This window comes from Caenorhabditis briggsae, assembly GCF_000004555.2.
Source record: "Caenorhabditis briggsae complete genome, chrX, whole genome shotgun sequence".
NCBI lineage: Eukaryota > Metazoa > Nematoda > Chromadorea > Rhabditida > Rhabditidae > Caenorhabditis > Caenorhabditis briggsae.
The window spans coordinates 2900725-2913126 of record NC_013491.2 but is presented as its reverse complement, the minus strand read 5'-3'; the positions used below and the strand labels follow the sequence as shown (position 1 = coordinate 2913126).

Here is a 12402-nt window from a genome sequence, read left to right as displayed (position 1 = left end):
CGCGTTGAACACCGGCCAACCACGTATGCGATATATGCGAGAGAGAGGGAAGAGGGTTAGCCTGTCGAACGAGAGACTATGAAGTAGAGTGGGTTTCCCGTCGAGACCCGAGGCGTCACTGCCTCGTAAATCTACACCTGCGCACTGACCCCCTCCAATTATTTGTTCGGCTTAACAAAACACGCACAAAAACGGGAGGGTCAAAGCCCTATGATGAGACAAAAGTTGATTTCTTTTTGAGCCCCGAAAAACAAGGTTTTTATTCGGGCTCCTTATCAGTTAAGATAGTGAAAACTGAGTCATTCGAATTGAGTCATATGTCTAGTGGCTTGAAAAAAGATGAATCCGGAAAAGATCCGGAAAAGAAACGTAATAATTATAGACTGGAACAAGGGAAGGTTCCTTGAGAAATGTTTATAAGACCCTGAAGCATTCAATTTGCTGCTCAACTATATAGTTTTGAAGTAATGGGCCGGAAGAAAACATTTTTTTTTTTTAAATTTTGAGAAAAAAGACAAATTGGAAAGCTTGAAGGGTCCAGAATAGTCTGAAAACGCTGAATAATAAATTATATGATATTTCAAAAAAATAAAGATAATGTTTTTTTGGCAATTAATTGGGAGGTACAAAGCATTTTACGGGTACAAAATTAAAAAATTTACGGGTACAAAATCCTTATTTTGATGGTTCGAAATACCCGAAAAATCTGAATTGTTTGCTTCCAAATCACTTTGTACCCCCTTGTACTCTAAATCGTTTTGAACTCCGAAATGTGCTTGCAAGATTTGAAAAACCCTTTTTACTGATTTTGAATCAATTTTTTTCAATTTCGGGATATTTTCCAGAAAAAGGAGATTTTCGAATATTGATTATAAAAATTCTGCCGCTTTCTTCTACCAATTTTTATTTAATTTTTGGAAAAATTGCAAAAAAATATTTTTTTAAATTTAAGATTTATGGAATTTTAAAATCCCCCGTGTTCCAATTTTTTGATCTATGTCCTCATTTTTGATCTATACCTTTCTTATTCCTTTCAAAGAAACACAGGTACAATGGACTTTGGACTTTGTAGTGACTACACCGTACCCCCCCCCCCCCCCCGCCTTTTGCCGGCGGTTACCTTGCCAGGGGTCAAGATAACCCGTTTTTCGGTCGTCTGCGTCTCGCACTCTCTCGTTTGCCACGTTGAACACAACACAGTTCAACGGACCATCGAGGCCTCTGTGCGCGTCCTTGCCAGTCATTTTGTGAGTGCGCGCAATCCGATGAGTGTCTCTATTTTTTGTCTTTCTCTACATTGATTTCTCCTGACCTAGGCTATTATTACGTTGATTTCTCCGAGTGCCAAACCATAATAATTCGGTGCTGGACACGCCAGGCAATCTCTTATCACCAAAATGTTTCTCTTATCCATACCCAAACAACACAAATCGCGTCTCACTCTCTTCCCGCCCTCCGGTTGTCGGTCCAACGGCTACCCAACTACCTTCTTCTTCATCACAACACATTTTTCTCTTTTCCCCCGTGTTGATGATAGTAGACGGACGCCTCACACACGCACACACACACACACACACACACACACACACTCATCTTGTTGTGTGTGTTCCACGTATTTATTTTTTTGTTTTTTTGTCCCCCCGCTCTAATATTGATCCGGGTCTAGCTGTACCTAACTAAAAATCCTTCATTTTCAGAAGATGCTCTCCAGAAACTTGTCCAAATGCACACGTATGTTCAGCACGTCGAACAAGGCGATGTCGTCGACGGGCATCGATTTCAACTTGACCGCCGACCAAGCAGAGTTCCGTGCCAACGTTCGCAAGTTTGTCGCCGATGAAGTGATTCCAGTCGCCGCCGAATACGACAAAACCATGGAGTACCCGTGGCCAATCATCAAGAAGGCTCACGCTCAGGGATACTTGATCGCCGATATTCCAGAAGCATATGGAGGACTTGGAGTAGACATGGTCTCCAACTGTATTATCAGCGAGGAGATGGCGTATGGATGTTCGGGAATCGCCACTGCTATCATGGCCAATGATCTTGCTCTCACACCACTCATCTTGTGTGCCAACGATGACATCAAGAAGAGATTCTTGACCAGAATGGTGGAGAATCCGTTTGTTGCTGTGAGTTTATTGTTGGTTTTCATCTGGAACACCCAAAAAATATGTATTTCAGTCCTACGCCGTCACAGAACCCGGAGCTGGATCCGACGTAGCTGGAGTCAAGACAAAGTGCGAGAAGAAGGGTGACGAGTACATCCTCAACGGATCCAAGATGTGGATTACCAATGCTGGACATGCCAATTGGTGAGTTTCGTTCTTCGAACCTTCACCACGTGGTCTAGTAATGCGTCACAACGCGTTGTAATGTCGGCTTCGGAAGAGGCTACATGCAGGGTCCTACGAATTGGTCGCCGAGGAGAATGGACTTTGTACCGTTAGACGTAAAGAAAGACTTGAGAAATAGAGAAAACGATAGATCTAGTTTCCTTATCAGCACGTGTACTTTTAGAGGCAAGGGTCGAAGTACAATATGGGAATTTTGATAGTGCCAAAGGCTAGAAGAAAGCAAAGAAAGCTGGGAAATGATGTTACCAAGAAATTATTGCCTGGAATAGACGAGAAAGATAAATCCAGAGATATTTAGAAATAGAGATTGCTCAGAAATGACTCATAATTCGAAGGGTACAAAAATTTTGGGGTCATTGGGATACGAAATTCACGATTCGGAGTACAAAATTCGTAGTTTTCCAAATATTTTGTGCCCCCGCCGAATTGTGGATTTTGCACACTTAAATTGCTTTGTACCCCGCTGTAACCCCGAATCATTGTACCCTCCAAATTAGGTGCCCTCAGAAATCATTGAAAGTGAAAAATATCTGTTTCGCATTAGAAAGCACAAGCAAGTGATTTTTCAGGTTCTTCGTTCTTGCTCGCTCGGACCCAAATCCAAAAACCCCAGCCGGCAAAGCATTCACTGCCTTCGTCGTCGAGGGAGACTCCCCAGGACTGACCCGTGGACGCAAGGAAATCAATATGGGACAACGATGCTCTGACACCCGTGGAATTACCTTTGAAGACGTGCGTGTGCCAGCGGCCAACGTTGTCGGTGCTCCAGGAGAAGGATTCAAGGTTGCTATGAAGACGTTCGACAAGACTCGTCCAACAGTTGCTGCTCTCGCCACCGGAGTCACCTATCGCTGTTTGGACGTCGCTACGCAGTACTCTCTGGAAAGAAAAGCGTTTGGAACTCAAATTGCCAACCATCAAGGTGTCTCGTTCTTGCTTGCTGAGATGGCCATTAATGCGGAGCTTGCCAGATTGATGACTTACAAGAGTGGAGCTGAGGTGGGTAGACTGAAATACACTTCAGAGTGTATATGTGTATTATACAAATGGGGAACAATATAGACGAGAAATGAGACGGACCGGCGTACACCCTCTCCTTTTATTGCCTTCGATTTATTGTCGCTTTCCCAAGAACCAAATAAGAAATACCGATCTTCTCATGCATCTCCCCATGCATCTGTTTTTCTTCATTCATTGTTTTCTTTTCCAGGTCGACGCTGGCCGTCCAGGCTCTTACTACGCTTCCATCGCTAAACTCTTTGCCTCTGACGCTGTCAACTCTGCCGCCACCAACGCTGTTCAAGTCTTTGGAGGTGCGGGATTCAACACTGAATACCCAGCTGAGAAGCTGATGCGTGACGCCAAGATCTTCCAAATCTACGAAGGAACATCCCAGATCCAACGCATGGTCATTGCCCGTCAGTTGCTCGCTCGAGTTGCTCAGAATGGAGGATACTAGAAAAATCCCATATTGTTTTAAAGTTTTGTACAAAACACTGGTATACATTGTAATTGTAAATGATTGAAGAGAAAAAATTGGTTTTGATAATTTATATTATTTGTTGATTATTTTTTGTTGGCTTCTTTGCGGTTGGCTCCCGTTGTTATATCTTTGTTCAACTTTTCTGTTTTTTTTTGTTGTAATCCAATCTAATCATTCAGGTTAAGAAAAATGCTTTCTCGCTTCGCCACAACCTCACTAGGACTTTCGCGCTCAGCGACCGGAGTTCTCGCCAGCCAATCTCGCCAGATCTCTTTCGGTAAGCATTTTAACTATTTTTATAACTAAAAAAAGAAATCTAGCACACTAAATCTTGATTTTTCAGATTTGAGCGATACCCAGAAGGAAATCCAAGCCGCCGCTCTCAAATTCTCCAAAGAAGTTCTCGTGCCAAATGCTGCCAAATTCGACGAGAGCGGAGAGTTTCCATGGGAGATTGTTCGTCAAGCACACAGCCTTGGACTCATGAACCCACAGATCCCAGAGAAGTACGGAGGACCAGGAATGACCACTTTGGAGACTGCTCTTATTGTGGAGGCTCTCTCTTACGGATGCACTGGACTCCAACTTGGTATTATGGGACCATCGCTTGCCATCGCTCCAGTCTACATTGCTGGAAACGAGGAGCAGAAGAAGAAGTACCTCGGAGCCCTTGCCGCTGAGCCAATCATTGCTTCCTACTGTGTCACTGAGCCAGGAGCCGGATCTGATGTTAATGGAGTAAAGACCAAGTGCGAGAAGAAGGGAGACGAGTACATCATCAACGGTTCCAAGGCCTGGATCACTGGTGGAGGGCACGCCAAATGGTTCTTCGTGTTGGCTCGTTCTGACTCGGATCCAAAGGCCCCGGCTGGAAAGGCGTTCACCGCTTTCATCGTTGATGGTGATACTCCAGGAATCTCTCGTGGAAAGAAGGAGAAGAACATGGGACAAAGATGCTCGGACACCCGCACCATCACCTTCGAAGATGTTCGTGTGCCAGCCGAGAACGTGTTGGGAGCCCCAGGAGCCGGATTCAAGGTTGCTATGGGAGCTTTCGATATGACGAGACCAGGAGTTGCTGCAGGAGCCCTCGGATTAGCATGGAGATGTTTGGACGAGTCGGCAAAGTATGCTTTGCAAAGAAAAGCCTTTGGAACTGAGATTGCTAATGTAAGTTGGTATCTGATTCAGAAAAAAAAATCAAATTCTGAATTTTTTCAGCATCAAGCCGTCCAATTCATGCTTGCCGATATGGCTGTCAACCTTGAGTTGGCTCGTCTCATCACCTACAAGTCTGCCACCGATGTCGACAACAAGGTCCGCTCATCGTACAACGCGTCGATCGCCAAGTGCTTCGCTGCGGATACCGCCAATCAAGCTGCCACCAACGCTGTTCAGGTATTTTTGGAGTTGCCTTTAAGTTGGGAACAGGCTGGATGATCTGTCAATCGGTTCTCAATTCAGACATGTTCTGATTTTTATGTTCAGACGCTATTGGGCCCTAAATGTGATATAAAAACTAAAAAATCTGACAAATAACATGCGGAATATCATTTGAAACCACTAAAATGATGGTAAACAGACTAGCTTTTTACGTTTCGCTCATTTCAAATTATATTTTTGAATTAAAAAATAACGAAAATGTTAAAAATCTGACGAATAACGAGCGAAATCCTATTGAAAACCATCAAAATGATGGTAAATGAGCTAACCTATGACGTTTTGCTAACTTTGAACTATCTTTTTTCTTGTGATTTTTGTACTTCCTTGCGCCTAGACATCATAATCAAATAATTTCTAAAATTAGCGTTTTCCTAGATTGAGTCTGATCGTAAACCTTAAAGCATACCCTATTTTTCACAATTAATTTTTGAAACCCATCCCTAATCTCTCCTTTTTCAGATATTTGGAGGAAACGGCTTCAACTCGGAGTACCCAGTGGAGAAGCTGATGCGTGATGCCAAGATCTACCAAATCTACGAGGGAACCTCGCAAATCCAACGCATCGTCATCTCCCGTATGCTCCTTGGACACTTTGCCCAGAACGGAACTAGCAGAATCTAAGCCACCAACACAACGAGGTCTCTTCTAAGCGTTATAAATTTTTGTATTATGTGTACACACAGCCACCATCGCTTTTTGTTTTAAGAAATGAGTGAAATGAATGGGTTTATAAATTATTCAAATGTTTTTTGACCGTTGTCGGGGAGGGTCCAAAAAATGCATGCATATGGTGGTTTGTCTTGAAGACTTCGTTTTCGACGTTTTCCCACTACTCCTACCCCATCACATTCATCATCTTGACACAGAAACTGTTATATAAGTGGACGATATCGTTCAAATGGGAAAATCTAGTGTCATTCCATTCACATATATGAACCTCTGATTCTCTTGACCTTCTCTCGATGAACCTTTTTGCTGCTACTGCTTCCGTTCTTTCCTAATTTGTCTTTGCCGGGACAAGCGTACTGTGTTGGTATGATGACCCAATTGGACAAGACAGTGTCAATAGGTCGAAAATGCGGTTGTCGCCGGCTATTGAATCTTCTGGAGGGAGGAATAAAGACATGAAAAGTGAAAGGATGTTTGAATGAAGATGTCAGTGAAAAGTGACATAGTTGAGAGTTCATACCAATCACACATATTAAGACCTCCTTTAATATCCAAAACAGGTTTTCAACTATTGTTACAACAAGAAGTTAGATATCAGTTGTTGATTATGGCTTTGTATCACTGTCTTGCAATTCATTTCCTCAGTTAGTCTTAGAAATTACTTGAATGGTTACTTGACGGTTAAATGTAGAATTTTGAATACTGTTCTTATGTTTTTTTACAAAATTTTCAAGTGTTTGTGATGTTTTTCATTATCCAAAATCCATTTTCTCTCCATTCTTGCTATTTTTCTTTGACAAGTAGTACAAGAACACATCTATTGCTTCTTTTTTTCTCAAGTTTTGCAGTTCTAATCTCCCACTTAAACAAATTTGCTCTTCTTTTTGCGAACACACAACCACAAAAAGTTGTCTAGGTCCACATAGACTAATTAGTTTTACCATCTTCCCAAATTTGTACTCTATCTTTGATCTATCCGAGAAAAAACCTACTTTTTAAAAGTAATTCGTTTGTCGTCTTCCGACAATTGTCCTTGTTTCTCATTATATTGCTTTCGGGAATCGCCATATTTATATTTCTTCAAAACTTTTATCCTTCTAATTGATCCAACTTTTTTTTCAAATGTTGTTTTGAACCGTAATTTTTTTGACTTTTTTTGGAACCAAATATTCTGAAAAAACGCGTTTTCAGATGAGACATCTCCAAATACTAGTGGTAATTATAATCGCACTGATAACGGCTATATTTTTCTACTCAAAATACACATTTGATGATGTTCTTGTCACATATAGTCCAGATTTTCATGTGAGTTTTGAGAAATTTCTATGAGAATTGAAAAAAAATTAAATTTGCAGCAAGCAGTTCATGAAATCCATCCTGTGGCGAAAATCCATCCTGTGGCCAAAGTGAAGACAATCAAAGATCCAAAACTGTTCCATCCGGGGTAAGAATTGTGGAATATGATTATTTTGCTTCTGATTATGATATAGAGTGAGAGACTATTTTGGGAATTTTAAATTATTCGTTTTCTCAGTAATTTATGAATTAATAATCTAAAAAATAAATATGCTGCGAAAGCATAAGAACCAAATTGTAAAAAATTAAAACTAGCATTTTTGACTTTGGTTTTCATACATTTTCCAAAAAAACATTTCAATAATGGTATACTGTACCGGTCAGATATACAAAAACGTGTTTTTCAGTTGATTTTGACCATTTTCAGGAGTTTGGAACTCGGCTGTCAAACTTTCAATGTTCTGAATGTTTTGAAGGGTGTGAAACAGACCCAGATTAAAAACTTTGAATTCACAGAATTTGTTGAAAATTTCTAGTTTTTCAGATTATTGCCGATTTCGGAAATACGCTTTTTTTCTCATAATTTCCGTTTAAATACGGGCTGAAAAGGATTATATTTCAGAAATCGGCAAATAGCTGAAAAACTAAAATTTCAAAAATACTGTGAATGCAATGTTTTTAAACTAGGATCCTCTGAATATCTCGAAGTGACAGGAAACTTGACAGTCAAGATCCAGACAACGGAAAATGACCAAATTGGCCAAAAATTAACTGAACAGAAATGTTTTTGGATATCTTATTGATCGGTACTGTAGGTATCAAATTGAATGCGAATTGCAGAAAATCCCCACACAAAAAAAATATGATTTGCCTTTCCCCGTGGAAGATAGTTGAATTTGAAAATCCCCAAAAAATAGTTTACAATTTTTCAAGTTTTCTAACGACTCCAATAATTATGAACTGTATTTTTAAGACTTTAAAATCAATCTCACTCCCCTGAAAAGGTAGAAAAATGATTTCCTGTACTGTATATGTGTCTGGAATCTAAACAGAATTTTCTAAAAGCTTTTACATTGCTTTGATTTTTGTGAAGTTTCAGATTTTTTTTGAACATTTTTTTGGAAATATGGGCTGAATTTTGAATCATTCTTTTTCTACCAACTCAAGCTTCACATATTTACAGTCCCCGTTCCAAATACCCGCCACGTCAAAACATGGGCGCGTGCCCTCCATTGTATGGAAAAGTACTCATATTTGTTGCCTTTGTCAAAAGCAGTATGGAAACGTAAATGTTTTTGTCAGTGTGACCTTTTTTTCAATTACTGTTTTCAGCCATTACAAAGTCGCACAAGAGTCATTGCAATGTTATTTGAAAGGCACAAACTACACAGTGGCCATGGTGGATCTTGATAATGATGAGAGAGTGAAAGCGGAATGCGGTAAAAACAAGCAGGTTAACAGTTTTTCTTTGTTTTGTTCCTTTGCATGGAAGCCAAACAATGAAAAAACCCATTCAATTTCAGTTGTTTTTCAAAAAGCACTGCGCCGCTGCCGCGTACTTACGTGATTCCGACTGGATGCTTGTTTTGGACGCCGATACAGGTACTAAGATAACTAAAGAAATGAAAGAGAATAGATGATTTCCCAGGAATTGCTAATCCGAATCATTGCGTCGAGGAATGGATTGATAATCGCGTTGATATAATTTTCTACGAGCGCTTCTTCAATTGGGAAATCGCCAGCGGAAATTACATTGTTTGTTGTTTTGTTTTCAATCAAACTTCTTATCAGCAAAAAGGATTTTGCAGGTTCGAAACACCCAATTCGCCAAGAACTTCCTTCAAAAATGGGGAGATTGGGAGTTCACACAACCGTCCAACTGGAATGGTGCGGATAATGGGGTTCTTCAGGTGCAATTGATAAAACGTTCGCCGACAATTCTTTCAAAGTTATAGATCCACATTCTGAAAACAGTGATCCCCTATGCAACTCAAGAAATCGCGAATTGCGACAAGTACTGGCACAACTCGACCGGTTATGACACATATATGGCATACGTCACTTGTTGCAAGTTGGCTTTGGGTAAATATTGATAACGGCTAGGTCAATCAGTGTGTTTGATGGTGTTCTATAGGTGCGACACGTCTATGGCCTGGGAAAGTAAGGATTTATCGACGAGCACATGGTTGGGTTCGAGATGGCTTCTTGACGACGGACAGGTTTTGTGATCGAGATTTCATGTTCCATGGTTGGAAGAACAATGAAGTTGGATTCAAGGGTTGGGAGAGTCCGTTTCCGGTGAGTGCGAAGGAGAATAATTTCGAGGGTACGAAAATTTCGGAGTCATTGGGGTACAAAGCAATTTAATGGTACAAAACCTCGAGTCTGCGTACGAAATAACTGAAAACTTCGAATTGCTACCCTTGAATTGTGGATTTTGTACCTCAAATCACATTGTACCCGTTGTACATCCGAATTGTTGTACCCTCCAAATTATGTGCTGTAAGGGTTGAATTTGGGAAAAATCGGTTTTTTGGTGTTTATAGTACGGTATATAATTGGAACGGTATAACCTGATAATTGAACAAATGAACATTGTAAATTTTGGCCATTTTCAGGATTCTATAGCTCGGCTGTCAAGTATTTGATCCCCTTGAAAATTGTCTATGGTCTGAAACAGATCTAGATTCAAAACTTCGCACTCTCAAAATTTTTTGAATATTGCTAGTTTTTCAGCTACTGGTCGATTTCTGAAAGATACCTTTCTGACATGTTTTTGTACTGAAAATGTCAAAAAACAGATGTCCTTCAAAAATCGACAAATAGCTAAAAAACTAGGAATTTTTAAAAATTCTGTGAATGCAAATTTTCCAATCTAGATCTGTCTTACACTCTCCAAAATTCTCAAAGTGATCGGGAACTTGAGAACCGAGCTCCAGACTCCAGAATATGGTAGAAATGGCCGACGATCGACTAAAGTTACTGTATATGTAGATTTGATTCATATTTTCAGAAAGTTTTAGAACAATCTGAGAACTTATATATATATATATATATTTATAGATATTAATAGATGCTTTTGTCAAACTTTAGGTCATATAAAATTCATAAAACTCCAAAAAAAATCATATTCCGAAAAATAACCTGGTTCCCCTACATTATAACTTAAAACCAATTCTTTAACACTAAAAAAATTCAATCTTTTAGAAAAACCTAAACGTTTCCCTTTGTGGTTCTGGCTATGATGGCTGGGTATATCGGCCGTTCAAAAACACAACTTGCGACAGTATCCGCCAAACACTTGCCAATTTTGAACGGAGTAGTGGTCGAAACTTCCCGAAAGAAGCTCGTGTCATACCCCATCTATCCGAACCTGATGTCGGACTGTGCTTCCCAACTTGTGATGATGATGTATAACAATTTTCGTCGCTTTAAAAACTATTGTTTTCCCAAAAACCTATCCATTTTCTGCCCTTCTCTGACATTCTCGTTGTTCTTGTGACCGGTATCAAAACCCTTATTCTGCATTCTCTTCTCTTTTTTCCAGTGTTTTGTTTTCCAGACATATGGTACACATTTGGTTGTAATTGCCATCCAAACAAACCAAACAATGCCTCATTTTCCTTTCAATGCCCATATATAACCATTTTTCTTGTTTTCTTTTCCTGTTGAATAGAGTCAAACTCCATGAAAAAGTAAAGAGTAAACCATTCGGTCTTCTTTTTTCTGTCCTTTCAATGCATCAGATCACTGAAAAGTGAAAGCGAGATGAATGGCGTGGTGGACTATAATCGCTATTATTAACCCTTTTACCTTTTTTGAGTGGTGGGCGCTTTTGAGACCTCAAGAGCCGACATATCGTTCCGCCAATTGCGATCCACTTGTGTGTATATCTTTTCTATTCATTTGCCTTTTTCATTATATCATTTTTGTAGCTTCTCCCACTTTTAAGACACTTCTACTAGCTAGAAACTGTTTAGTAGGCGACAAGCCACTTTGATTAGCCACTCGTTTTGTTCTATTCTTTTAATCTTCGCTTCAATGAGAAGCATGTGGTCGTGACCTAATCCAAGACTGGTGTGACCAAAACAACCTTTTAGCCAATCCAGGCAGCAGCAGGATTTCTCGTACAGTTCCTGTTCTACACAAACACACAAACACATCCATTATCCACACCAATTATCCTTTTTCTGAACCAAAAACATGACTAACCACCAAAGTTTTGATTGGTGCTTCAGTTTTAGAGTTTTATAATCTCTTTTCTTTCTCTTTCCTTAAAAACGGCTACAATAACCGTAACCGCTTTGGCGCCACCACTAGAAAAGGCGACCAAAACTAGTGGTATAGGCGGTCATTTGGTTAACGCGAACGGCGAGAAGACCCAATTTGCTAATCCAATCTCTTCCTTCGGTTCTTACCTATTTTCTTCAGATCGTTATTCTTTGATTTCGGAGAGTAGGTATCAGGATGAAGCCTTCAGCTTTTTCTAGGCCGACAGTAATTTTCATTTGATCAAGTGATATTTGCTCAGATTTTTGATGCTATATTTTTCTACCACTTCAACAAAACTGCTGGTTTTATGATACTACTTTTATCATTATCACATGGTACTCGCAATATTCAGACAAGTTTTCCTTATCTTTACAATGTTTATATGCTATAAAATGTGTTGACCTTTTGGGTAGTTCAGTTCCATTGGTGTTGATCAAATTATCAGTAATGTTTTTGTTGGTTTGAGTTTTGAAATAATTCACTTAAAAAGACAAAAATCTTTAAATAAGTCAAAAACCAGAATGTTTTGATTACTAACAATTTCAAAAACTTGAAAAAGTCATTTTCCTAAACACCGTAAAACCTGTGACAGAAGGACCTTTTATCTTTCAACTTTGAGCCAATTTATCTCGGTTCCTGACATAGATTTCAAAAAGTTGTCAACTGATAAATTGTTTATCACATTATCAGAATTGTTTCATCAGTTGACATATTTTGGATATCTTGCATTGGAACTGCGATGGTTTAGCTCAAACTTGACCGTGTGAGGCGCTTCTGTCACGGGTTTTACGGTGTTTTTTTCTACAGGAAGGTGATTCTTACAATACGGTTTTTAATAATTCTAAGCAATTCAGCTACAATCACGCTCACTTCCTTTTTTGT

The 12402-nt window shown here is 39.6% G+C and overlaps 3 protein-coding genes across 3 annotated transcripts; all 3 read left to right on the top strand.

Annotated features, from left to right (window-relative positions):
• Positions 1-1700: 1700 nt before the first annotated feature.
• CBG15945 lies at positions 1701-3816 on the top strand (the record flags this gene model as incomplete). Its single annotated transcript, XM_002643302.1, has 4 exons — positions 1701-2132; positions 2185-2315; positions 2927-3356; positions 3568-3816. 4 exons carry the CDS (start codon positions 1701-1703, stop codon positions 3814-3816), a joined length of 1242 nt encoding a protein of 413 aa, XP_002643348.1.
• A 213-nt stretch (positions 3817-4029) lies between these two features.
• On the top strand, positions 4030-5904 carry CBG15946 (the record flags this gene model as incomplete). Its single annotated transcript, XM_002643303.1, has 4 exons — positions 4030-4117; positions 4184-5010; positions 5062-5238; positions 5743-5904. 4 exons carry the CDS (start codon positions 4030-4032, stop codon positions 5902-5904), a joined length of 1254 nt encoding a protein of 417 aa, XP_002643349.1.
• Positions 5905-7143: 1239 nt separating this feature from the next.
• CBG15947 lies at positions 7144-10665 on the top strand (the record flags this gene model as incomplete). The annotated part of the gene is made up of 10 exons (XM_045238932.1): positions 7144-7257; positions 7308-7396; positions 8432-8533; positions 8581-8701; positions 8772-8850; positions 8897-9003; positions 9057-9158; positions 9204-9330; positions 9383-9546; positions 10456-10665. 10 exons carry the CDS (start codon positions 7144-7146, stop codon positions 10663-10665), a joined length of 1215 nt encoding a protein of 404 aa, XP_045095959.1.
• Between the last annotated feature and the right edge of the window lie 1737 nt (positions 10666-12402).